Below are 26,826 nucleotides of genomic sequence, written 5' to 3' on the forward strand. Positions count from 1 at the left end.
CTCCCTTTAAGAGGCAGCCTGCAGTGACGAATTGTTGAAATTGCCATTGCAGGATGGCATTCCGCTATAAATTCATTGTTCCACCTCCTCTCATCTTCACATTTCTCTTCCTTCTCCTGTTGTTCACATCGACAGACTGGGGATAACAACAGAAAAGATACAGGGAGGGCGCTTTTACAGAAATCCAGGACGTTTGCTGCTTCTTGGGAGCTTTTCTTTTTTTTTTTTTCCTTTTTAACCATCTCACCGGAGACGACCGAGGCGGTTTTTGGTGCCTGAATTTCTTCTCTCCCTTTCTCCTCTTCAAAACAAAAGGGGGCAAAAGAAGGAAAGGGAGCCCACCGGAGCCCGGGAAAGTGCCGAGTCGCAGCAGTCCTGGCCCCTGCCGCTGCTGGTGCTGATGATCGGGTGACTACACCAGAGAAGTGGAAGAGGAGTGGGAAGTGCTCAAACTTCTCTACATGCCGGCTCCCAGCCTCCTCTCCTTTTCCTCTCTCCTCAGTTTGCCTCCCCGGCACCAGCGATTTGGGAATTTTTGTCTCTCTCCCTCTTTCCATGTGCTCCCCGCTCTTCTCTGCTGAGAAACACAAAGTTCACACGCGAGCGGCTTTTGTTGACATTTTTTTCTCTCCCACTCACACTTGACTCGAGTTTGGGAAAGAGAACTTTTTTTTTCCTTCTTTTTTGCACTTTCCCCCTCATCTTCCCCCTTCCCATTCCGTAACTACGCTGCTCCACTCCGCCGGGCCGGCTCCCTCCACCGCCGGGCCCGACTCCTGTTATTATTACTACTGCTTCTAATTCCCGCCGCCGCTACTGACGGCAGGGCAAGATGCTCCTGAAGCTGCTCTGGCTGCTGCTGGCGGCCCAGCTGCACCACGCTCTGGCACCGCCGCCGGCACCTGCCGACCACGGGGCGCCGCCGCCGCCCCCTCGGCCCCCCGCCCCCGGGCCGCCCCGCGGGGCCAGCGGCGTCGTGCGGCGCCTCGACCCGACCTACGCGGGGGGCGGCAAGGCGGGGTATGTGCTTTACGCCGGGAGACAGCGCTTCCTGCTCGACCTGGAGCGCGACGGGCCGCGCTGCCACTACCGCGGCATGGTGGACGGCAGCCCGCGCTCCCTCGCCGTGTTCAACCTCTGCGGCGGCCTCGACGGCTTCTTCGCCGTGGGGCGCTCCCGCTACACCGTCCGGCCGGCGCGGCTCGGCGCGGAGGCGGCCGGGCCGCGGATCTACGGCGAGGGCCCGGCCCGAACCCCGCACCTCTTCCGCAGGGAGCGCTTCAGCTTCGAGACGGTGCCCGCCCGCACCAGCTGCGAGACCCGCGACCCCGCCGGGGGGACCGCGGGGGACGGGCGGCGGCGGCGGCGGCGGCGGCGTCGCTCCGTCTCTCGGGCCCGGCAGGTGGAGCTGCTGCTGGTGGCCGACGCCTCCATGGTCCGCAAGTACGGGAAGGGGCTGCAGCACTACCTGCTCACCTTGGCTTCCATCGCGTCCCGGCTCTACGCCCATGCAAGCCTGGAGAACCACGTCCGGCTGGCCGTGGTGAAGGTGGTGGCCCTGGGCGAGAAGGAGAAGGGGCTGGAAGTCAACAGGAACGCCGCCACCACTCTCAAGAACTTCTGCAAGTGGCAGCATCAGCACAACCGCCTCGACGATGACCACGACGAGCACTACGATGCCGCCATCCTCTTCACCCGCGAGGTAGGCATCGCCCTGGTTGACGGCGACGTGGTGTGTCCCTCGGGCCGTGAGGGCGGCTGGGCGAGCCGGCCTGTGCCGAGCCTGGTGCGCCTCCAGCCACGTTGCTCTGCTTTGCCCGGTGGTTGCCTCCCCGCTCATGGATTCGCCTCCTCCGTAGTGTTGCACTGCATCTCAGGCATAGTCAACAGGGATGGAAGAAGGATTGAGAACCCAGCCAGTGGTGTCTGCATTTGTGTGTGCCACCTCCCCTGTGTAGTCACCCCCACTGTGGATACACATTCGTCCCAGTGCAGTGGTGGTACTCCTGCCAGGGTGGGGAGACATGGTATTTGCCCAATAGGGGCACTCAGCTGAGGCCACCCAACTTATCTGTGCTAGAGACATGACATTGTTCCATCTTTCCCAGTGAGATGTTTAACATGCAGCTCCTCTGTCTCTGCAGCGGTGGTCCTGGCAAAAGGGCTAATAGCACTTCCTTGCCTAAATTAGTCCCCAGACAAACCTGGTAGTGAAACTGGTGGAGAACATCTTAGGAGTACAGACGACTTCCTTGTTGAGTGCATCGAGATGCTATTTCCAGCAAGAATAGCTTCACCACACTGGAAGCCAGAAGCACTTGTGGTTCAAGTGTAGAATGTAAATGCAAACCGCAGGTAAACAGAGCTGCAAAAGTTGAGTGAGTTGCGCTGCGGGTGAGGTTATGCAGTCCTTTTCTTGTCCCCCGAGAGAAAAATGATCAGTTCTGGGTTGAATCTGTCTGATTACCCATGCAGAGCTGTGCCTTGCTCCATGCTTGGTTGTTAATTGCATTGCCAGAGGTCGTTAAGGGACATTGCTCTAGTAGACATGTGGCTGAGTTTATGCAATGAAGTTCTTCTGTAAGAATATCCCTTCAGTGGTTTGGGTTTGGTGTTTTCTTTTTTTCCCTTCCCCAAGTATGAAAAAAATAACTGCATGACTTTCCGTTCATTTGAGTTCTCCTGCTTTTCTACATCACAGGAGGCTGCCAAAAAGGATGCTTTGGATGTTTTGTGGAAGGAGTTGCTCCAGAAGGGGGAAAAACAGTGTCTGGCTTGCTTTTATAGCTGTAAATAGTTGAAACATTAGGTTCTGTGTCAGTCAGGCGTCACTTGTACAACAGGAGCCTTTTTTAGCAGTTTAAAAGTCCATCAGTCCAAGTTGCAAACTTTGATTTTTTTATCATTTTAATCTAAATGAAAACATGCTACCTAGTTGGGGTCAGAATGCTCTTGCTTTTTGCTATGAATATCATTTCTAATGGCTTACTGAGCCTGGGCCAGAATCCATCACTTTTCACTGAAGAATGTTTCTCTCTTGTCAGTATTCCCATTTTTTTATTTGGGACTTAGGATAATTCAGAAACTCTTAGGGTGGCAGACTGAACCATAACATCAGTTATTAAGTTAATTTGGATTGAGGTAGGATGTGAATTTAAAGTGCACTTGCTTTACAGGTGCTTATCTGTAATTCTTTGCATGGATGCCTCCTGCCAGAATAAGATTGTGCTGCTAATCAGTAACCCACATTCAAAGACTCCTGAGCAATGCATCTTCCATGTGTAGAGTTACTTCTTTTGGATGTAAGTAGTATGTAAACTAAACAAAACATCACAGTTCCTGGGGTCTCCCTCCACTCTTAAGGTGCAAATATTGCTTGTTCTGTTACTTAGGGATGTAAATGCTTCCCAAGAAAACAGCACAGGCTTCTGTTTCCTTGGTTTACATTTTAACAGCTTTAACTATGGGATTAGCTCCTCAATGCTGTTCAGAATAACTTAATCTGCTTTAATGGTTCACTGTGTGAGCAAGCACATTGTTTGGCATTGCATTTCAGTATTTTACTCCATAGGAACAAGACTGGAGTTTCTTCTACATGTGTTCATGATGTTCTTTGCAGGGAATATGTGTGAGTCCACACGATTTTTATATGCTTACATTTGAAACGTCAACATGAATCTATTTGCTCCTCTTGGAATGTAAACACAAAAAGGGTTAAAAGATGAAAAAGCAGTAAAGACGTTTCCTGGGGAAAACAGTCCCACTTTGAACTAAAGAGATATTTTTTCCAGTTTAGCTTTTCAATGAGAGTGGCAGCAATTGGCAGGAGAATCCCACTTTTACAACTGTGTTTTGAATGTATGAAGTACGTTGCTTAGCTACAAGACGCCAAGCCATGTCTGCCTGTTTTGATGGGCTCTGAATACTGTCATGCTGAACATCCAGATGTCTTTTTCTAAATGGCTTGATTTTAGGCGTGAGGTAAGTATGTGAGGTATATTTTCCGTCTTTGTTTACTAACTGAGGCCACCTTGACCTTTGCGTTTCTCCGTCAACAGAATAATATTTGCAAATCATTTGTCAGCTGAATGCATGTCCTCAGCTGTATGTAACTGTTTATGTGTAGATAGAATCTACATTATGCATGCCTGTTGCCATACAAATCTTTAATATAGTAATTGTCTTCATTCTGGAGTGACATTTACTTGGCTGCTCTCTTTTTACACCAAAAGAGGCTGCCTGAAAAGGTAGCAGCTTTATTAGAGCTCCTTAGAAAGGAAGAGTCCTGACAAAAATTAGCACAGTCACTTTCTCCTCTTTGATTGTCTTTACTTCTTTAAAGATAAATTAGTAACCACTGATAGACTTAAGAGTGTGTCAACAGCTCTCCCTTACTATAAAATTAATACTGGCAGTTCAAATTAGGTAATCATCATTATTCATATTAGGAAGTACTTCCCATGCAAAAAGACTTTTAGAGGGAAATTTACTGATTCTTACTTTCAATCACAATCTGTATTTAATTTGAGAAGGGCTTTAAAGCAATTATGCTGCAGACCACAGTAAAGAAATACAAATGTGAATTCAGTTGTGATACAGGAAACAGGAAACATGTTAAAGCTATTTTAAGGGTCTGTATTGCTTTATCAGTGATGGCAAGGGCCATGTACCTGTCCATTAGCTGCAGTGGATCCTACATTTACTCTGTACTGCAAGTGACATGTCTGACCATTGTTAGCAACTGTGTTGGAGATTGTGAAAACCTTCAGAGGACACAGAAACTATCACTGAATATTGCAGAAATTTAGTTGGGTTCCGCAGTGATTATGCAAATTCTCAAAATCTTATAAGGAGAAGTATATTTTCCCAGTCTCATTTTGGCCCATGATGGCCAGTATCAAACAGGACAGAAGTCTGATTTGGCAATAACAAAAAGTGATAATTTTCTAATATTTCTTAATTCTCTCAGAGCTCTCATTAAGCCAGCCTGGCCATAAGAACCTCAGAATATATGTGGGTCCCCTGCTGTTTGACTACTTTGTCCTTGACAGCAGCTGTAATTTTTGGGCTGCACACATCCTCAGAGCATCCTCCATGGAATATGGTGGTGCAAGGATTCGACTGGCTGGTGGCCAGGTGAGTCCTCCACCCCATGCAGCAGGTAGGGAAGCGGCTGTGTGGTTGAAAGGAGGAAGAGCTTGTAAAGCCCTCTTTCCTTGGAGATAAGCTCATTTATTCTCAATGTCAGTGAAGTCAAGAGTGAATTTAGAGTTCAGTCTGCTTCAAACTTTTTTATTGTGAATGGTTCTCAGAATCTGGAAGTAGATTATCTTCAGATTTTTATGGGTGCAACAAAATAATTGCCAGATTATTTGTCACAGTAGAAAAACTTATTAGACATGATTTGCAAACTATAGTGGAACTCACACTGTACTTTTTCTGAGGTCTATCCTGTTCTGCAAATATCTTCTGTAATTCATCCAATCTATTTCATTAGTAACCCTTAGTTAAATTTCAAGTGGACTATTGAATCTGTTTGGACAAAATCCAGCTCTCTTCCTTTCCCCCCCCAGTTCTGAATCATAAAGGTTAAAGCTGCTATTTCTCACAGTATATACACACATTGAGAGCCTGAAAAATACTTTCCTAAGTGCTTGTTAGCATCATCCATGATAGTACCATCATGCCTGGCTCTAACAAAAAGTTCATGCTAGAGTCAAAGGCTGCTGTCCTGCCTTTATCTACATAGTAATTATATGAGTCTTTTTCTGTGATTTAGTTTAACTGTCCACCTGACAGTACTGTTGAAATTTAACAGCAAGCTTTGTATGATCTCATCTCTATAATTTCATTGCATGGAGCATGTGCTTTCCTTGACTCTAATTATTTTTTCCTTTTTTTTCTTTTCGCTTTTCTCATCTTCCCACAATTACTATACTATAGAAGTAAAACAAGTCACTGTACCAATGGTCAATAGAATATATTTCACTGTTTATTATTATTACTGTGAAGAAATCATAGTGGGATGTTTCTACCAGTTTCATAGTGCTTTTACCAATTTTGTTGCAAATCTAATACATTTAAATAATATCTCTTGGGAAAATAAAGTGGGACATAACTTGCAGAGGAGATGTAGTGTGATTCACACTGATCTATAGACATGGTGTGGAGTTTCCCGACAAAGGAAGTATGGGTTAGGCAGGTCAAATCACATGTTTTGCCTTGTTCACCAGTCACCAGTTTCATAACTGCAACATCTCCCCATAGAGAGTCCAAATGCCTTATGTCCAATCTGTCAATATTTTCAGATAATCTGTGGTTTCCATAATACTGCTGTGTTTTCCTTCTGTGCTTTAGGGAAAAAAGATTTTGTTTACCTGTCCCTTCATAACATAAAAGCTTAATCCAATTTAGGCTCTGTTTCCAATACTTTCTTTCAGAGTGTCCTCACCATAGAGTGCCTGTACTGGATAGGGGGAAAATAAGAACATCCATTCAGACTGGTGAGGAGGTAATTTCTGAAGCCAGCAAGTGTAGCCTGCATGTGCTAAACTGAGTCCAAAAAGATGTCACACATACATTGGGTTTTCTTGAATTTCACCTTACTTAGAATTCAGAAAGACCGCTTTGTATATATGAGGTTCATATGCCAAAACTCAGGCCTGTGTTTGTCGTATGAACCCAAAAGGCAGACAACCTCAATTTTTAAGCTCAACTACTGGAGAAAAATATTTGATTTTTGTTGTGATAGATATGGCAGGTATCACCATTCTGGTTCTCCTCAAAAAGTAACCAGGCTTTGGCCATCCTCTCAAAACATGACTGGAGAGAAGGACAAAGCGATCACCCAGTGAGTCTGATGGTAGTCCTTCCTCTGTCTTCACAGGGATGGCCAAGCCCTCTCCCTGGTGCCCTAAACTAGACATGCCCATGAAAGAAACCCATCAGTCTCTCAAGAAGAGGACTTTTCACAGCAGTCTTCCTCTCGGTCAGCATTCCACTATTTTGGCTTGCCTTTCTTAAGGGTCATAGTATTGACTGAGGGTAAAATAGACCATGTCCTAATTACTTTGTTCATCCCTTAGCCCTTATTTCCAGAATACCTTTTGCAGTCTGTCACCTTCAGTCTTATGCTCCTTTTGTGTTGCAGATGTCATGCCCTTCTTGGGCAATACCTGTAATCCTTTCTGTTTGGGTGAACCTCACTTCCCTCCACTAGAGCCATTCCATGTGGCAATGACATTAAATAACTTTCACCCATTCACCCACGTTGCAGAGGGGCATGTGGGAGGCAGGATGTGTGTGTTCCAAGTGCTGCCTCACCCCACCCTCCCTTTACAGAGCTGTGGTGGGAACACTGCTGCAGGAAGTTGGAAAGTCGAAGTTAATTCCTTCCTCTGCTTGAGGGCTTTTAGGTCTGTATTACCCATCTCCCAGGAGAGGTCCTTAACCAGTAGGTCGTAAGCTGTTCCAGTTGTTAAGGAAGCTTTCTGCCCTTCTGACCAAAGTCATGTCACTGTTTAGTGAGAATGAGTGGAATTGTGACCTGAAGCCACTGATTGGAGTGCACTGCTTCGAGCAAGGTGGTCTGGGTTCATACAGCATGGAAAGAGGACTGTTTCTGTAATTTACCACAGGACTGTTAAGTGTAAAAGAGAGAAGCAGGCTGAGAAATAGAGACCTAAACTGGGTCCCTTCACTGAGCACTGTAAGTACTAACAGCAGCCTGGGCCAAGGAAACCTTTAGCACACTGGCTGCTATAGGAGGAGCCACAACTGCCTGCGTGCACAGGCATGTGCAGCCCTTCCCTGTAGGCCATAGCCTAGTGTAGACCATATGGTGCTCTCTTAAGAAACATGGAATTGGCCTCATCCCTGAAAGGAATTTGAAGCTGGAACATGTTCTTACTGGGCAAAGGCTTTAGTTTGTGAGCCATTGTAAAGAAACCAGAAGACCAAGTGAATAAACACACAGAGATGTAAAAGCTCTTAGCTGTGCTTTATGAGAACGTGATGTGCTGCTTTTCCTGATAGAAAGCCTAATTCTTTGGGTTACTTGTATATCTGGTTTGAGAACATCTGTAGGTTCAACTTCCCTCAGGGGCAAAGATGAAGAAATATTAAGCATCTCAAAACCAATCAAGCTTTAGTATAAGTGAAGTGCTAAGCTGCTCAGGACTGTGAAACTGTGGCACTTTGGGACCCATAAGGTCACAAACTGCAAACCCTAGGAAGGATAGATAAAGACCAGAGGACATGTTCTTCTCCATGTACAGTCCATCAAACTGTCCATGTTGGTGTTTACATCCTAGTTTGGATCTGGTCGGCGGGCTCTGACCTAATACCAGCTTTCACTAAAAAGTTGTTTGTTTTCTTCTAAGCCTACTGGACAAATTTCAGGTAAAATAAATTTAGTGCTCCAGCAGGATGTGGTCACAGTTACGTTCATTCACACTCTGCCATGTATACAGGGCAGATAGCCAGTTGCTCTTGATGTATTTAGAATGCCAAGAAATCTTTGCCTCTAATAAACTATCTAATTAACTACTAGTCTTATGATGTACAGCTTAGTTTTCCTAAGTTGTTCTTTTGCCAAAGTTTAAGTCTCACTGTCTATGGCCTCCTGCGTAGCAAATGCATTTTCTAGTCATTCTTATTTTGAAACTACTGTAATGCAGATCAAGGGCCAGACTGCATTCCTTCTTTAGAAATATCAAGAAACACTCTTGCTTTGAAGCTTCTGCCACTGTTTCAAGGCAATTGAGTATACTGGTCTGAGTAACTGATTAACTTTTTAATAGAAGCCAAACACCAGAGTGAATTAATCATTGGAAACTGATTTTAAGTGTTCTGAATTCCCTTTTTCCTAAAGCTTTAGCTGGAGTATGAAAAGTTAAGGCAACCCATATTGATTTTTTAGATTGCACTATGACATTGGGGCCTGTTTTTAGCAGAAGAAATATTTTCAAGGGCAATAAAACCTTTTACTGTACCCCTAGAAATGCTCCGTCATAGAAGTTGTAGACTGCTTTTATAGACTGCACAGGAAAACAAAAAAATGTAACTATTGAAGCTGCTAACAAATAATCCATAGCCCGTGCAGCTACAGGAGGTTTAAGTCAAGAGAAATTTTACCATCAAGATTTAAATTAGTGGAAGTGTAAACAGGTATGATTTTCAATAACATCACTGAAGTCATGCTGTTGGGTAGCTGGTATCACTGAGTTGACCCAATAGCAAACTTCTCAGAATATTTGTCTGAGATGCCACTTGATAGGCTACAGTTTTGTTTAAAGTATATTCTATGGGATGCTTTGAATAGAAATATATTAAAGTTTAAGTCATGCAGAGGCTAGAGAAGTAAAGCGTAAATGAGACAATAAGTTGACAGCATAATGGAGCTGAGACTTCAGTAATCTGCCTAAATGATTATTGACAATGTCAGCATCAGCTGAAAAAAGCACCTTCTGGCAGTCACTGAGGACTGAAGTTGGCAAGGAAAACCAGGTAGCTCAACAAATGCTCTGTGTTCAAAGTGTAGCCATTGCATGCCCTGCTCTAGCAGCAAATGGGCAGCTCATAGACATCCCAGAAACAGCTTCATAACAAAGAAGCTAATGCCAGAAAATACTTCCTGTCCTTGTTTCAAAATCCTTTACAAGACACCTCCACCACTTCTCAGCTGGGACTGCAGGGTTTCCCCACATGGCCTTGCTCAGAGTGCTGGAACAGCAGTGTGGATGTGGAAATGGGGCTGGCTGGAGGGAATGGGGCTTTACTGAATCACTGTCCACCACTTCCTGACCCCAGTGTGGTCACTCTCCCCTCTTCTGCTTTATGGGAACCATTGGTCCCACACCATCTGAGGACAGCTGTTTCCCAGCTGTCCCTGGGAAATTGGAGGAGCTAGGTAATTTTACAGTTGTCGGAATCACTCATTTCCTGCTGTGGGATTTCCTAGGAACAACCTGTAATACAACCCTAATGTCTAAGGAAGATGGTAATGCAATCCTGTGCATAGCTTTGGAAATGTTGAGGGTGATATTACTAACCAGCCACAAGTCAGAAGGGCTGCTTATGGTTAACATGCCTGTCGTAATTTTCCATGCTCTACATTTCCCATCAGAAGTATCTCTAAGGAAGTTTACTAGAAAGGTTATAGTCTTTCAATTATGCTTGTGTCATCAAATCTGGTGAGTCATTGTGAGGTCTAGTTGTGCTTGCTGGTATAAATTCGCAGCCGTATCATTGGCATAACTTCTACTTGTATGCAGATATAAGTAAATCATGCAGTAACATAAGACATTGGTGGGTACAATTGTACCCACATTGGAAGCAGTACTGATGTAAGTAGCTATATTATGACGATACCCAAATACAACAAAAGACCAGATGACATAGAATCTACTTGCAGAGACAAAGCCTGAATTTATGCATTTTATAGTATTGTTGACACTGTCAACCTGAGAGTAGTCTAGACCTCCTCCCGTAAGCTTCTTTCTGTCTGTGTATAAGAATTTCAGTTCAGTGGCTTGTGCGGATTCAGGTCAAAACGCAGAATCACAGGAAGTTAGGTTGGAAAAGACCTCAGAGATCATCGAGTCCCACCTTTGACGGAACACTACCATGCGTGAGACCAGAGTACCGAGTGCCATGTCCAGTCTTTCCTTAAACACCACCAGGGATGGTGACTCCAGCACCTTTCTGGGCAGCCCATTACAGTATCTAACCAAACTTTCTGTGAAGAATTTCTTCCTGATGTCCAGCCTAATCCTATCCTGGCACAGCTTGAAGCAGTTTCCTCTTATTCTGTCTCTGGTTGCCTAGGAGAAGAGGCTGACCCTCACTTGGCTACAACCTCCTGTCAGGGATTTATAGAGAGCAATAATGTCTCCCCTGAGACTCCTTTTCTTCTGGATAAACCCCAGGTTCCTCAGTTGCCTGTCATCAGACTTGTACTCCAGACCCTTTGCCAGCTCTGTTGCCCTTCTCTGAACACACTCCAGCACCTTGATGTCTTTCATGTAGTGAGGAGCCCACAACCAGACACAGAGTTGAGATGTGGCCTCAAAAGTGCCAAATACAGGGGAGGAATCACTTTCCTAGTCCTGCTGGCCACACTGTTACTGATGCAGGCCAGGATGCTATTGGCCTTAAACACCTGGACAGACACTGACTTGTTCAGCCAGTCAACCAGCACCCCTAGGTCCTTTTCCACTGCAGCACTTCCCAGCCACTCTTCCCCAAGCCTGTAGTGCTGCATGGGGGTAGTAAAAAGGTATCGTACTTCCTATACAGCTTACACTTAGTTATGTAGATGTTTTATATCCCCATCAAAAGGTATTTTTATTGGAACTATGCACATGCATTTTTTCTGAGTTTACTTGCACATAATCCCATAGGTAAACCACTTACAGTTTACATTTACATAGAGTTCACTTTATCTACAATGTCCCCTTAGACCGAAAGGGCCAAGTTCAGAACTGATCCATAAAGGGCTAAATGGATATGAACCCAAGCAAAAGTTATAGGAGTTTAAGGATTGTGTCTTCTTTGTTGAATATGCCCCAGATATTTGCCATCATAAACATGATCTCTCTTGGGACCTCTTCCAGCATTGGTCGAGAGCTGCTGAAAATAATACAAAGTTTATTTGCCTAAATACAAGCGTAAAAAATTTGAATTTCTTTTAAAGTACTTAAAAATGGGCATCCATAACCCATGCAGAGCCAGAGGAGAAGTCTAGGAAGCTAACTGGATTCCAAGGAGGGGAGCCAGAGAGGTTATAGAAAAAGTTGTCTGTGTATTAACTGCATTGCTACAGAATGGAAATTTTTCTTAAACCATGGATTACACCTGTAAGTTGGAAATTGAAATACTCCTGAACTCTATCTTCTCTCTTCTTGTGAAGCTGTTTTGTTCATTGGTACTGCAGCATTTAAATCTTGGTATTAAGTAGCACCAAGAGTGCAGTTACCAAAAAAAGTTTCCAGACACCTGGAAGCCAGAACTGAGCCTGAAATTCTTCCTCCATATATGGAATATTGCTCTGTATTTTTAGCTTTAAAATTTTCTTTGTTTTCCTCACTTGAGGGGAAAAATCCAACTTCTTTGGGGTTGTTTTTTTCTTGGTAAGAGATGCTGTGTCACAGTATCTGTGAACTTGGTATGTTTTTCTTTGACTTCAGTGGGGTTTGAAACCTGTGCATTTTAAAGTTTGCCTAAACTCTCACAATCAGTGAACATTGTTCATAAACTTCAAGCCTCATACAAGGTGTCTGTTATTCCAATTGATTAATTATGAAAGGATTCATAAAAAAAAGTCCATATAGAAAGAGATGTAAAGGGAAGCAGAGAGTCTTAACAATGAAGGGAAAAAAGGTAGTCTTAGATTGTTTTGATAATAACATTTGATAATACTGTAATGCCTTGAAAGTGACAATTTCATTCAACCACAATAAAATGTTAAAGTGTTCCAAATAACATGGTACCTACTTTTCCTTCTCATCCAAAAAAGCATATGTATGTACATTGAGACTAGTATTATTCCTTCTGCTTCAACAGAAGCACAGAAAAGTTAATGCTGAAAATTAAAACATGATTTCTGATCAAAGAGTTCCCTTCCATCATTATCATTATCCTGAATGAAAGAAAAAACCTAATGCTACCTGCATGGTTTTTGAACACATCCCATATCTACGTGTAGGAGACCTGGTTGAGTTGTTGCACTAGTGAGACTGGGAATCAACGCACTTTGGACTCTCTCATATCACTGACTCTTTAAGCAACATCTGAGAATTGCTTAAATACTTGGTATATTGGGTAATAGACTAATAATCACTGTGTTACGTGACAGAAGTGAAATGAGGTTTCACTTAGAACAATCTCATTTCTTTTGAGTGTGAATATAAGACTTGCTTTTGGAAAAGAAAGGTGATGTCTGGTTCAAGGACTGATCAAGAAACTGAAGCATCCTCTCTGCCTTTGTTTACCTTCTGTAAATAAAGAGGATATTCTATTGTCAGTAAAGAATGTTTCAACAGCATATTTTGAGTACCTACCTCAATGCAAGTTTGAGCAGAAATACAAATAATAATTAGTTACAGAATGTATCCAAATCCTGTTAAAGTCAATGAAAATGCTCTCATTGACTTTACCAGGGGTGGGATTGGCTTGTCACACTTTTAAACTGCATTGATATCTTTAGGTAGAAGCTTTTATTGATGTTTTTACCCCGGTTCTGCTGCTTACAAAGGGCTCATGCATTTAACTGGTTCTTACCTATGGGTATAAAAATTTATTTTAATGATTTTCTTTTTCCCCCTTCCTGGGCAGGATTTATGTGGGCATCATTCATGTGATACCCTGGGAATGGCAGACGTTGGGACCATATGCTCTCCTGAGCGCAGCTGTGCAGTGATTGAAGATGACGGCCTCCACGCAGCTTTTACAGTGGCTCACGAAATTGGTATGCAGTGCCTTTTCTGTTTCCTTGCCAAATCAAACACTTGTAACAGCTGCATTAGTAACCAAAATACTTCGCAATTAATTCCAGATTTCCCCTGGTCCCGATACTCACTTGGGGATTAAGGCTGTATACATATGCACTTCAGGGTTAACTAATAAGGGATCAGAAGGCAAGTGAAGGCACACAGTAGGTGTTTCCTTTCTGACAGTGTCATTTCTAAGCAGTAGTTGAAGTGAAAATTCAAAGGCTGCTGCTACTGTTAGTGTCCAAAGATGTCAGTATATGTCTCTCCTGAGAAACCATTTGGCCCATCTATTGTAATTTTCCTCCATTTAGTGCATACACAGTGGAAAATAACATTTTTAAACTATTTGTACGCTCTACTGTTACAAAGCCTTTTTTCTCAGGACAGTGTATGATCCAGGGAGAAAGGCTTTCATGGAAAAAAAACCCCATAATTCTAATATTTTTCTAACTTTATGGAAATTCCACCTTTATGGTGAAATGTGGTACTTATAGGAATGCTGTAATAGGTTAAAAAGTATATAGGTGATAAAGGTTTGATCAGAAGCCTGTTTAATTTTGTTTCAGTTTCCACCTCAGTGCACAGCAATTACATTAGGAGCCGTACATGTACCCTTCAGAAGGATTTAAGATAGAGTTAGTGACAGAAGAAAGTTTTAAATTCTAGGATATTATGTCTGTCATGCTGTATTCCTTCAGAGAGACTGCTGCCATCTTGATTATATTTAATTTACTGTGCTCACTGGAAATACATATGTTACAAGGACTGTTCAGTGAGTGAACAGCAATTTAAAAGTGGAGAACATTTTTTGTTGTTTTTTTTTCTTTTTTCTTTTTTTTTTCTGTCTTGAAAGAAAAATACATTCTTGAAAGGAAATAACAAGGAAAGGAGAACTTTCAGAGGGAGCCAGTTTCTGAATTGCCTTGTAACTCATGCCAAACCAAAGTAAAGTTTGCTTTGGGAGTATCATTGCAGTAGTTCAATTTTCAAGTAGCTAGCAGGTAGAGCCCAAGAGGTGCATGCCTTACATATACCTCTGGCTCAGAAAACAGAGGTCACCAAATGTGTAAAAGCAGCTGGTGTGTCAGTGAGCTGACTCTTAGTAATAAATGAACCTAAACCTACTGCTCCTATGTAGCTACAAAGAAACTATATCAGTAGTGGTTGGAGAGGGGTTCATGTGTTGCATGCAAACATGAAATACTGTGGCAAGATGAGTCCTCCAAACAGAAATTTTATTTTAACAAACAATAATGTAATTATAAAAGAAAAAAAACACTCTGAAATCAGTAATTCAGAGCATTTGGAGGTAGCTACAGCAATACATCAAAGACAGATTCACATTGCATGTGTTTAGAGGCTCCAAATGTGGATGCTGTGGAAACAATGACCGATCATGAACCTGGTCTAGACCTGGGACAAGTGATTGCAAGCTTAGCCTGTCATTCAAAGGCCAGTCTACTGGAGTGGCTACTTGTATCTTCTTGCATATGGAAGGGATGCCTGCTGCTGAGGGTTAGTGGGCATTGGTGAGCTTGGCTGAGGAACCATCTTGTGATGCCAGTGTATCTGGTGTGTGAAATGGGGAGTAATGTGTCTCTACCATTTTATCGGCAATTTTAAGCAGATTAAAAATGAATGAGTAAAGATAGGGATAAGCAGTAAACGTACATATTGTTCCTTGAATTCTGCATAAAGAAAATATAAACAAAAGTGAATTATTTTTAGTGGTCTGGAAGAACGTTTTTGAAAAAGTCATTTTCATACCTAGACTTTACAGGAATCTGTAAAAACTGTAATTTTCAATGTAAAAAAAATCATGAATTGAAATGAGTAAATAAGTGCCCTAATGGACTTTAAACCTCTAGTTTGAGGCTGTTTAAAATAACATCCTTTTTTTTTTCTCCTCACCAGTAGTTTTTAAGAAAGGAGGGAGGGTGTCAGGTCACAGAATGATCTTTGTGTGTGTGGCCTGAAGTGGAAGAAGTTGAGAAGAAAACACAGCTAAAATTGCTTGAGTACTTACGTTAAATCAAAGGTCAAAAAAGGATGAAAAATAAAAGTGTGGCATGGATACCCTATATTTAAGCACTTTGGGGAAAACCTTGCTTTATTTTACTTGGAGACCAGATTTCTTCCTACAATCCAGAAATCTCAAAGTTCCCCCTGTCCTGTGGGCAGGGTGTAGCTTTAATTTTACAGTGGCTTAGTTACCTGCTAGAATTCACATGGCAACCTAAGTGATGCCCTGCAAATCAAAGGGATGCTAAGGGCTCTAAGATGTACCTTTCTGTCAGTAGGAATATCAGGGTGAGCCACTAACTGAAATCAGAATCAATCTCTGCAGTTTTTGAAGTAAGCCTGTTGCATGTGCATGGGGAGCAGGTGTGGCACCATGAACGTGGACTCCATCTGCAGAATGGCTGTGTGTCCTCACTTTAACTTCCAAGGGGGCCTAAATGCTCTTGTTTCCTCTCTGAAGGATTGAAGAACATTTTTCAGGATCAGATTCTTTCTCTGGAAGGCAACCAAAGTAGATTGAACTGCAACTCAACCAAACAGGACAACGCACAACCCAGGGGCTCTGGTTGGATTCGTGCACAGGAAGCCAAAAAGCAGCCTGCTATAGAGTAAAACCTGCTGCTTCTGTTGCCAGGTTTTATACCACATCATGTGTAAGATGTTTTATTTCTTTCAGATAAAATAGATGGATTTTGACCAGTGGGTTTTGAGGGAAAGAGTATGTGAATGAGCAGTAAAACAGGCAAAATTTTCAAAGGCCTGTAAAGGAGAGCACAGAAGGAAATAAATACAAACAAATTCTTAGTCCAGCTGATTAGCTGAAACTGAGAGGTGGAGATCTATATATGAAGTTTGATGACATCGGACCTGAATCTTGCCCTACATGTATGTAGGGAAGTCAGTAATAGTTTGTCTTCGGTGTCAAATGCAAAAAATGACAATAGTGCAACAAAAAACAAGAGGAAACCTTGTAGCTTTGAATGTGATAATCCAATTTCTCATCAGAATAAAGGGAATGAGTGCTAGTACCATAAATGTTATTTTTAAATCATAGCCTGTCAACACATCCAGCCGCTAATAGTAAATCCACATATGGCTATTTTTTAGCAGAGGACATGCTGATATCAGGTTGGACAGCAGTAGCTTTATTTTCATAAAAATAGTCTTCTGCATTCTTGCCTGAAATTATCAGTTCATCACTATGTTGGGGAATCTGAATGCCTTTTTTTACTTTTAGCAACTCCTTCAGCTGCACTTTTGCAGAACTATCTGAGCTAGCTTAGGTACAGTATGTAGGCATTCTCCAAGCCTTTGTTATCATCAGCCTACCGTCTGTAAAAACAGTGGTGCTTCCTTACCTCATACAGTTCTCTGCTTCATAGGGACATATGGAGAAAAGCATTGAACAATCTATTATTGCTCATAATCTCAACATTTATTTTATGTTTCATAGGTCAGCACTAGCATATTGCTTCTCCATATATCCCTTATAAAAATAATCATCAGGAAACAAAAATAACTGGATTCTCAGTCTGATACTCTGGACTTTTGGGTTGGAGATTCATTGTTTTTACAATGTTGAATTATAAGCCAGCCTTTGAATTTCCTGAAGACAATCATGATCCAACATCACCAACAGACACAATCCGTTTGAAGTTACATTTAGCTTATTTTGTGGTGGGATATTTTCTGTGTTCAGTAGCCTAGTGGTGTATTTTGAGGTGAAGTCATGGTCAGAATTTTCTGCTGACTGGCTCCTCTTATGCTGGAGTCCTGCATATTTTCGTACAGACAGCCCACCATCCTAAACAATTCATCAAAAATTCAAAATGCATTTGCAAAAAGCAAAATGAGAAGAGTTCAAGAGAACCTAAGTGGAGCTTGTTTTATCAATAGGTAATTTCCCCAAATCATGAAGGAATTCTCAAAGAAAGCCAAGGATTAAATTTATTTCTTAAATGTAGTGCTTTATTAGCATAGTTTTTTGCAAAGAAGCCATTTTAGAAGTGATGTATCACTCCTGGCATCTCTGCTTGGGTGGTTCACTGAAATACATCAAAATGCCATTTTGCTGAATTCTGAGGGGATTAAAATTAGTTATTCAAAGCCTGAGCCTGTGTTTGAGTTGCAGACCTCTGTGGAAAGAACATGTATAACCTTTATAGCAAACTACAATTCTGGCCCTTCTTCTGTAAAAAATGAAACTGGGAAGTGTGTATGATACATGGTAGTACTGCTTTTGATGTCAGTAGAACAGTCAAAAAATATTCCCATTCCATATTTTACAAAAAATGTTCATTTTACGTACACTCAAAAGTAACTACTGTAATCTTTTCCCACTGTTGAACACGTAGCCCTTTGATTTCAAGGCTGTCAAGATAAAGCAGATAAAGACAAGCTTCAGACTTGATATTTACAAATCTTTTGTAGCCTTTCTTTTCAAAGGGGATACGTTGCCAAGGGCACAGAATCTCATAGCCACATGAAAAACAGTGAAGGCTGTCTGACTCTCATGTTTCCTTTATGACAGATGAAGTTCAGGCAAATGTGTATGTAATCATAATTAGGCAGATTTGCTGTCTTAAAACAACAAAAAAGAGAGAGTGCACTCATCCAAGTCTTCTCTGATGACATACATCAGGAAAATTGCTTGATTCCTTCTCTTTGAACCTTTTTCAAACTTCCATATTAACTCCTGCTTGCAAAAGCTCTTGAATTAAGTCTTCATGAACATATTCCCTTGGATTAAGGGAAAAGATGGGCAGTCAAAGCTAAGCCTTCAGAGGAGGTGAAGGTAGGGCAGAAAATTGAGCTGATGTTTCAAAAATCAAACACCAGCTTGTATAAAAGGTTGCTGGTTAAAATTTTGAGTAAAAATTCTTGTCTTACCCTACAATATTTTTATCAACTTGTAATATTATATAAAATATATAATTGTTCCACCTGCAGCAGACATGGTGATTAAAGCAAAACCTTATTTGATGAAGGCAAGACGGTTTCTGTGGACAGATGGAAGGTGGAAATGGATATCCTGTAGAAAAATATAATCCTCAGATTCTGAATATGCCTAAGCTTATTTTTTATCTATCATGTGCTTTTAAGTCTGAGTAGATTTGGGATCTCTGCCTTTGTAATGCCTGTGAGGGGGTTCTGACAGAGCAGTGAGGAGGTGGAGGACCAAGTTCTCAACCAGAGGCTTCAGGAAGTGACCCAGACAGAGCACTAACATTGCTGGAGTTTTCAGAGGTTTTCTGGAGTTGTACTGATCTCTGTGGACATGTAACCTCATGAAGAATTAAACAAATACTGTACTTTTAGAAGCTGCTATGGATCCTGACTATTGTACTTTAAAGCCAAACATACAGAGTGAAATATCGGTATCTCTGCAACCATAAAGGAGTTGAGAATAAAATATATTTTGTCTAATGTTTCAGAACAGTCTATCAAAAAATATTTCAGGGACATGGTTTAGTGGTGGACTTGGCAGTGTTAGGTTTATGGTTGTACTCAATGGTCTTAAGGGTCTTTTCCAACCTAAGTGATTCTATGATCCTAAATGAAGTTCAGTGTTCAGCCTGGACCTTTAGTCTTCCAGGCTGCAGTGTAAAGTAGGGATTGCTTTCTTCCTTGGCAGGTAGATACTACCAATATGACCATGTAATTTTTGTGGGAAAAATACTTATGGTACAGATAGGAAGGCAGAATTACTCAAACAGACAGCAGGCAATGCAATGAAAACATTTCTGCACTGTATACTCTCCTGGAGTTTGTTCATTTACCATGAGCTGCCATGAATTATATTCTTTGCAAGTTACTCTGAGTTAAATAGGTGTGAAATAGGTTTCACCATGTCCCACTTTTTCATTAAAATTATTATCTATCTTCTACATGCCCCATTAATTAGTGCAGCAGATGTATGTGGACCTCCAAGACAATATCTTTTTAATGATTATTTGGTCTGTGTGGGCATAGTGGTCTCTGCCTTGTCTGCAATGCCTGGGCAGAACATGTTGCCTGCAAATTGCCTGTCTGATGGGGTGATGTATCTGTGATCTCCCACAGAAGTCTGTTATAACAAGCCATTCCAGCACGAGTTTGTTTTGTGTAAAGTCTGCACCACTGGTGTATGAATGTCTGATTGTGGCTTTTTTATGTCTGCTCCTGAAAAGAAGCTACACTTCAGACTATTGTTTCTTTCAGTCTGAAAAACTCTTTTAAGCCAGAAATATTAAAAACTGCCTCTGGGCTGGAGATTTAAGGGAGAGAAATGATTTTTTTATTCTTTTTTGTGTCATAAGTGATTGATAGCAGTCAAAGAAAAGAAAATTGGGAGGGAAGTTCAAGGATGAAGAAGGAGAAATTGCCAGTTTTATATGCTGTGCAATTTTTTTGTAAGCTTGTGTAACTCAAATCACTCCTGTTTTATAAAAGAAGCAACTTTATGAATTGTTATTGCTTAGGCCCATCATTTTTCGTGCAAAATTCCCATGACTTCCAGAGGATTTCTAAGTTATACCAGGATGAAGTTCTTAACAAGGAGTCATGTACTCACACAATTTAGAAAAACAGTACATGCGAAAAGAAATGGTTTTGTTTTGAAAGAGCTACCACATTCAATCTTTGTTTACCAAAGGAGAGAGTGGGAGGCTAATGCAGAAGATATGGGCTGGTGATTAGACCACAGAATGTTGAGCCAGGAGCTTCCTGAATCCTGATCCCATGAGAGCCAGTGACTCACTGGGTAACCTTAGGCAAATCACTTGACCTTCTTTTGTACCCCAGTCATCCCAACTGAAAATTAGGTGAAAGGCATGACCTCACTGGAAAACACATGCTTCATCAGAACTGAGCTTTTCTAAGAAAACAAATTACAATGCCCGCAGCATTTTTTAGCATACTGTGTCACTTTGCATGTGTCCTGTGGTCAAATTGAGTGCAAGAGCTGTACTTTGCCATGCTGTTCTGTTCAAGCATTAGAGATCATTGTATGTCCATAAACAAGATTGTTGTTGGTTTTTTTCCAGGAGAGCCACCATGATTTGTCCTTTAGCAGAAGCTGCGGTTTGCTTGCTGTACATTGTGGACACTGTTTTCTTGCTTCTTATGCTTGAGGAAAATGAAATTGAATGAAATAATCTTGCATGCTGTTCACTCAGAGACCCTCTACAGATAGTCTAGAACTATATATTAAGAAAAATCAGAAATACCCAAACTTCAAGAAGCATTTGGACAATACTCTCAGGCACCATGGTGTGATTCTTGGGGCTATTCCATGCAGGGCCAGGAGCTGGATTTGGGTGATCCTTGTTGGTTCCTTCCAGCCCAGGATATTCTGTGATTCTCTTTTGCTTCCCAGTGCTCTTAGGAGTAAGATAGCTGCAGTCCAGTGTGCTCCACTACACATCCAACACAGCTCTGGTGCACACCTGATTTCCCTGCAGCGCTCATTGTGTCCTGATATTTAGAGATGATCGAAGTTTTAGCTGACTTGTCATAACTGCATTGGAGTATTCCCTGCTTATATACCCCCTATGCCTACAAGGCATAGGAATTCTTTTTGAACACATAGCAGGTATTATTTCCTCTTGGGCTGTGTCAGATAGCAGGTCTTCAGTAGTAATTGGGGTGGTGAAGCCTCTGCAGTTCCTGTGCAGGAATGCAGACAGTGCAGGTGAACTGGGATCCAGGGGCTGATGGCTACTGTTGGCTCCTTTTGCTTCAGAATCTGGTTGAGCTGTGCCAAGAGCCCCTTGCAGATGACTTTTCAGAATATATTCGAGTCCGAAGCCTGCAAGTTGCTGTCATACCACTTTCAACAGTTTACTGATGGAGTTACACTTTGTCTCCCCCATCAAGGGAAGAAGGAAGGCTGTGAGAAAAGGGCATCAGCCCATTTAGGTGCTTGGTCTTTTTTCCATTTGGGACAGAACCAATTCACAAGAAGGCTAACTAACTCCGCTTCCATGAGGACAAAACCTACCTCCTTTCCATCTGTTTCTTCCACCATTTTGTGCATTCCTACAGCATAACTTAACTAAACACCATCCTGCTGGTAAAATTATATTATGTCATTTTCACTCAGTGGGAACTGTCAACACCAGTAAGATGCTTCATTAAGTAGAAAACATCAGATGATCTACTAACTCATTCTCAATCAGTCATCATTTTATGCAGCTGCTGGGAGCCCTTTCTTTTTTTTTCAATAGCCTGGTTTGATGTTTATAGTAGTAGAAAATGGTATGGTGCTAAAATTGACATTCTTTTTAAAACCCTTTTTTATAAAATTGTTTTCCTTAAGTCTGCTTTTGTACAAAGCATTCTTTGGAGTTCTGGTTACATTCAGGATCATTTGAAGGATCACTTGTAGCCTTGTAACTCAAGTTCTTATGAAGGGAAGCACCCCAACAGTACTTCCAGAAATCACCCTAATGTCCTGAACAATATGTGATAATAACTACACGTTCATGCATGCAAGGGGTGTTGGGGGAGACTTTTTGAAGTAGGAAAGGAAGTGTCCCGTCTTTAATTTTGGGATGCAAAAGGATGAAGGGCAGGCACAGGCATTGAAGTAGTCTGTTGTTCTCACTTCTTTGCTAAAAAGAGCATAACTTAGATAGGCACCATTTAGAGATTACAGAGCCCTGTGATGTTTTGAATTTTGATTCCTTTTAATGAAATGCAAAAACAGCTTTAAGCATCATTGGAAGTTTGTCATATGCTCTAATGACTTTTAAGCCTGGCCAGAATGCCTTAAAAGGTGAAGTTAGTACAAAGAGAAATTTAGACTGGGATAAGAATTAGGATTTTTGGTTTCCATAAAATCGTTTGAAAGTTGCATTCATGCTATTTGTAAGCATGCATACAAAATTAACTGACAAATCTGTATGGAGAGCTAAAATCCATATATTAAATGCTATAAACAGCTATTATCTTCACTAACGTCATTGATGGCTAATTTAGAAGCTGACAATCAGAATTATGTTTTTGGAAATTACTTACTACTTATTGCTTCTTTCCTTGTCAAGACTTTTAAAATTATTTTTGACACTTTGAAACATAACGAGAGATTCACAGATACTTTGGGAAGCTTCTCCTCAAAAGGCTGAAGTCTGCCAAGTAAGTGTCTTACTTCTCATCATGCATTAGAACAATGGCCTGATTTAATATGAGAAAGTAGATGCTGTTAATGAGGTGTGTCCTCAGTTCACCCCATTTTCCACTGTGAAGTATAGAAGTTGTGCTGCACTCTAATTAAAGGTGAAGCTGCTAGCTTGACACTTACCAGAAGATGACCCTGTTTCAGATTCCTGTGCTTTTGCCAAAGTATTTGGGATAAAATGTTCTGTGTTGAATAGTTGCCTGAGAAGCATTTAATTTTATTTATTTACTCTGAACTTCTTCACAAAGACTGTCCAGCATTTTCTGTGAGGGAGACTAAATTGTAATCAGGTAATGAAAAAATTTTCAATCTCTCTGCTCAAAGTGAAGAACTTGAAACTTGGTTTCAGGCATCCTCTGAAGAAAAACTTTTTTTATCTGTATGAAGGGGAAAAAAAGAAAGGAATGAGAACAGTTTTGGTTCACAATTCAGCAGTTTCATTCTCTGCAGTCAAGTGTGTATCTCAGAGCTGAGGGGAAAGGAAACTAAACCATCTTCAGGATGGGAAGCCAGAGCAAGCTACAGCACAGTGTACTTCCTGGCCTGCTCCAGGGGCATTCACGTTGCTTGGCTGTAGGATTTCCTATGTTTGGTGTGGTGTGATTACATTGCTTTGACAGTAGGTAGTCTAAGCTGAAATTGCTTACAAATTGCACTTCAGGAGGAGCTGGAGCTGAAAAACACATGTAGGAAAGGCAGAGAGGCATTTTCAGAACTACAGAACACTGAAAGGATGCGTTAGGTAGCAGACAAACTCAGAGGTGCTGAAGTTGTGCATTTGGAAGCCAGTGTTAACAGGGCTGTGAATATGTGCATTGTATTAAGTCTTTAATTATGTGCTCAGATGGACTGTCCTTCACATAAAATGAACAGTTCCGAAAGGTGAAGTACAGTTATGCAAGAAAGGGATTTGTACGGACAGCAAATTTTTATCATAAATTGATGGACTGTTGGAGAATGGTACCAGAGGCTATTAAGGTTAAGAAACTTGAATTCTGCCCTATGAGACTGAATGCTTCATATCACAGAGTTCTGGGTTGTTCTGTGTGGTGCTGAATGTTGAGCACTCTGAAAAATTAAGTTCTCAAGTTGCTGGTCTGCGCTCAACTGTCATTCGTGTCCTACACTGAACATGTGTTGTGTGCCATGTGATGTTATTCAGCCAAGCTCCTCAGATAATCCTCTGGGTTTTTTTATTCACCAAGAGCTGTTAACTACCAAACCAATGACTTAGAAGTGAAACTCATTTTCCACTGAGAGAGCCTCATTACTTTATTTCACAACCATGCTGCAGTGAAGTAATTTCTACAACTATGAGCACTCTTGGGACAGTAAATACAAAAGCATTCTTCTGCAATCTTTGATCATACAAGTTGTCTCAGAGAAGATTGCTCTAGTGAAGCTCAAGTCTAACCAGCCTGGTGTTTTCTTGCTGACTGGGCTAATGTTTTGCAAATATTTCTGTTCAATTGATTGGTAGTGTGTGCATATTGAAGTGAATGGATTCAAGTTAAATATAGGAAAGGGGCTGAAACCTCTAACAGCTCTGCAAAGCAGAGTGTGTGGGATCCTGATTTAAATGAAGGGCTGTACCGCATATTGAGGGGTCCATCAGCAAAAGCCAGGGGATAGGCCTCTCCTGCTCCCTGCTTAGGTTAGTGGAACACTGATGAAATGTGCTACAAGGAGTTATTTAATGTCAGCAGAAAATGTTTTTAGTTATATTACTCCTAGGCATATGTTGAGGTTCATTAACCTGTCTGTTCTGCCCACAGCCCTCAGTTGTGAGGTGTGACCTGTGCTCATCAGTGCTTTAGCATGAATACAAGCTCAGCAATAAGACAGCATAGAACAGCAGCCAAAAATAACATCAACTTTGCGTTTCCTGAAGACGCTTGTTGTCGCTGTCTGCGACTTTGGCAAAGTCAGAGGCAGTCCTTGGCACAGTAGCTGCTGATGCATCAAACCCTCAACCTGTGACACTTCCACAGAATTTGCTCTGTAGGTTAGGAGTGGTGCCCTGAATATTTGGTTTCTCTGACAGAGAAATCCATCACTTTGATATAATAATCTTAGTAGTGAATTATTTTGCTCAGTACCAGCATTTGTCTTAAATAAAAAAAAGTTGTCATCTCTTCAGAGCACGTCTTTACATAGTGCTATATCAGACTGGAAACTTGATAATACCTCCTGATACTCAGCTGTGTCTCAGTGCAGTATAAAAATAACATTATCTGGCCATATATAGTAAGTATTGCAAAGGAAGGTAGGTTATCTAGCTGAAAAAAATAAGCCAAATTCTTCTATACTAGAAGGTAGACATGCCTTTGGTGTGAAAGTTTGATTCATTACAGTTTTACAGCAATGTACTTGTGATATAGCACTTCAGTAGCAATTAGCAACAGTAGTAACAGGGCAAGGAATATTAACTCCCATCAGTATTAACCCAGATCCCTTGAATAAATTCTTACTTGCATTTATTAGGCATTACATGGCCTTTTATTCAAAATAGAAACTCTGTTTGAATGATGTTGGTAAATGTGTGCACATCTAAAGAAGAGCAAAAAAGATAAATGCCCTCTTTATTCTCCTTCCCACCTCCCTCCAGTGGGGATTCAGTAGCTGCAGAAGATAGACTGGCTCTTTTCAGGCCTCACTGCTACAACTGGGAGTGACAGATCAAGGTCCTCTGGGCACTTTTCCTGTAGCTCCATCCTTTGGTCAGGAACCCAGAGTATAAGTAAGGCTGCTAGATGATACCTTGGCTTCTTTCACAGAAAAAAACCCCTAATTTCTGACCTCCTGTAGCCTTAACACAGACTTCTGCTTTGACAGCTGCTTTACTAATCTCGGATACAGTTTGCCAGTGAGTTCTGCCTCCATCTCTTTCCTCCAGAGTTCTGTCCCAAAGCAAATGAAAACAACACAACAGCAAGTTTATAGAAGAAAAATGGATAGAATGTGCTGATGTTCTTCTTTTTCAGTCTGTATTGTAGTTGTTATTATTACTATTGTCATGCCTATGACTGTGGATATCAGAATATGTTACCTGGCTGTCAGTTTCCCTATTGTTTGTGTCACCTTACAGCTAATCTACAGTAGTTATACCAAAACATGAAGCTGCAAGGCTTTTGTTTATTGCAGAATACTACAATATGCCTTTTTCAGGGCATCAGGTTTATTTCTCTGCAGTGGCTTTCATGGGTGGTCTTTGTCCTTATTAAAGCACTCATGCTCTAGCCCTGGATGTCGGATTAATCATCTCCTGGCTTAGCTTGAAGACTGTGAATGTTAAGTTCAGGCTTGAATTCTCTGCAGATTTATTCCCATTTGTTCCCATTCATTCTTCTACTTCTTGGATATTAAGTAGGCTGTGAAATGATCTGGTGTGGGCATGGAAATTAAAGTTAAATCTGATGTTTGTAGAGTGAAGAGGGTGTGTTACCTGCAAGTCTATTATTTTTGCCCAGAGAGGAGAGAAGATGCGTATCACTGATCTACAGGAAAGGTTCATGGAATCATAGAATAACCTGAGTTGGAAGGGACCCAGAAGGATCATCAAAGTCCAGCTTCTGGCCCTGCACAGAGCAGTCCCAACAATCCCAGCATGTGCCTCAGAGTGTTGTCCAAATGCTTCTTGAACTCTGGCAGCTAGGGACTGTCACACTTAACAGAACTTATGTAGCACTGGACTGAAGTCCCCTGGACACAAAGGATTTAAGACTGTTTATGTAAGAATTCAAGATATTGTTTGGTTGCAGCATAAATATTTGGATTTTCGTCCATTTAAGAAGATATTGTAGCAGTTGCAGAGTGCCTTTACAGAGTAAAGTATTAGTCTTTATTGCTGAAGATGATCTGGAGAAACAGTAAGAACTAAATTGTTGACCAATATAATAGTAATACAGTACCCTTTAGCCTCCATCAAGTTCCAGTTACTACAGTTCAGTGATGTCAGCTGATGGCATTATTTCTTTGCTATGTGTAATGGTGTAAACTGTCACAGCTTTTTTTGTTTTTTCTTTGAGGAGAGATACCACATTTCAAGTGCCCTGCTTTGAGCTGCTCTTCAGAATTTGGGAGTGAATTATACAATTATACAATTTTGCCATGGCTGTGAGCTCCACCTGGTAAATTCTGTTACTGATAGTC

At 41.4% G+C, this 26,826-nt stretch overlaps 1 protein-coding gene across 1 annotated transcript in view; it reads left to right on the forward strand.

Moving 5' to 3' along the window:
• Positions 1-514: 514 nt before the first annotated feature.
• ADAMTS5 (ADAM metallopeptidase with thrombospondin type 1 motif 5) overlaps positions 515-26,826 on the forward strand; it is a 46,304-nt gene continuing 19,992 nt past the window's right edge. The window contains exons 1-2 of the mRNA XM_071562838.1: positions 515-1,702; positions 13,336-13,468. Of these exons, the coding sequence (XP_071418939.1) occupies positions 833-1,702; positions 13,336-13,468 (1,003 nt within the window). The 5' untranslated portion in view covers positions 515-832. The remainder of the gene's footprint in view (positions 1,703-13,335; positions 13,469-26,826) is intronic.

Source organism: Pithys albifrons, chromosome 1 (genome assembly GCF_047495875.1).
Source record: "Pithys albifrons albifrons isolate INPA30051 chromosome 1, PitAlb_v1, whole genome shotgun sequence".
Lineage (NCBI taxonomy): Eukaryota > Metazoa > Chordata > Aves > Passeriformes > Thamnophilidae > Pithys > Pithys albifrons.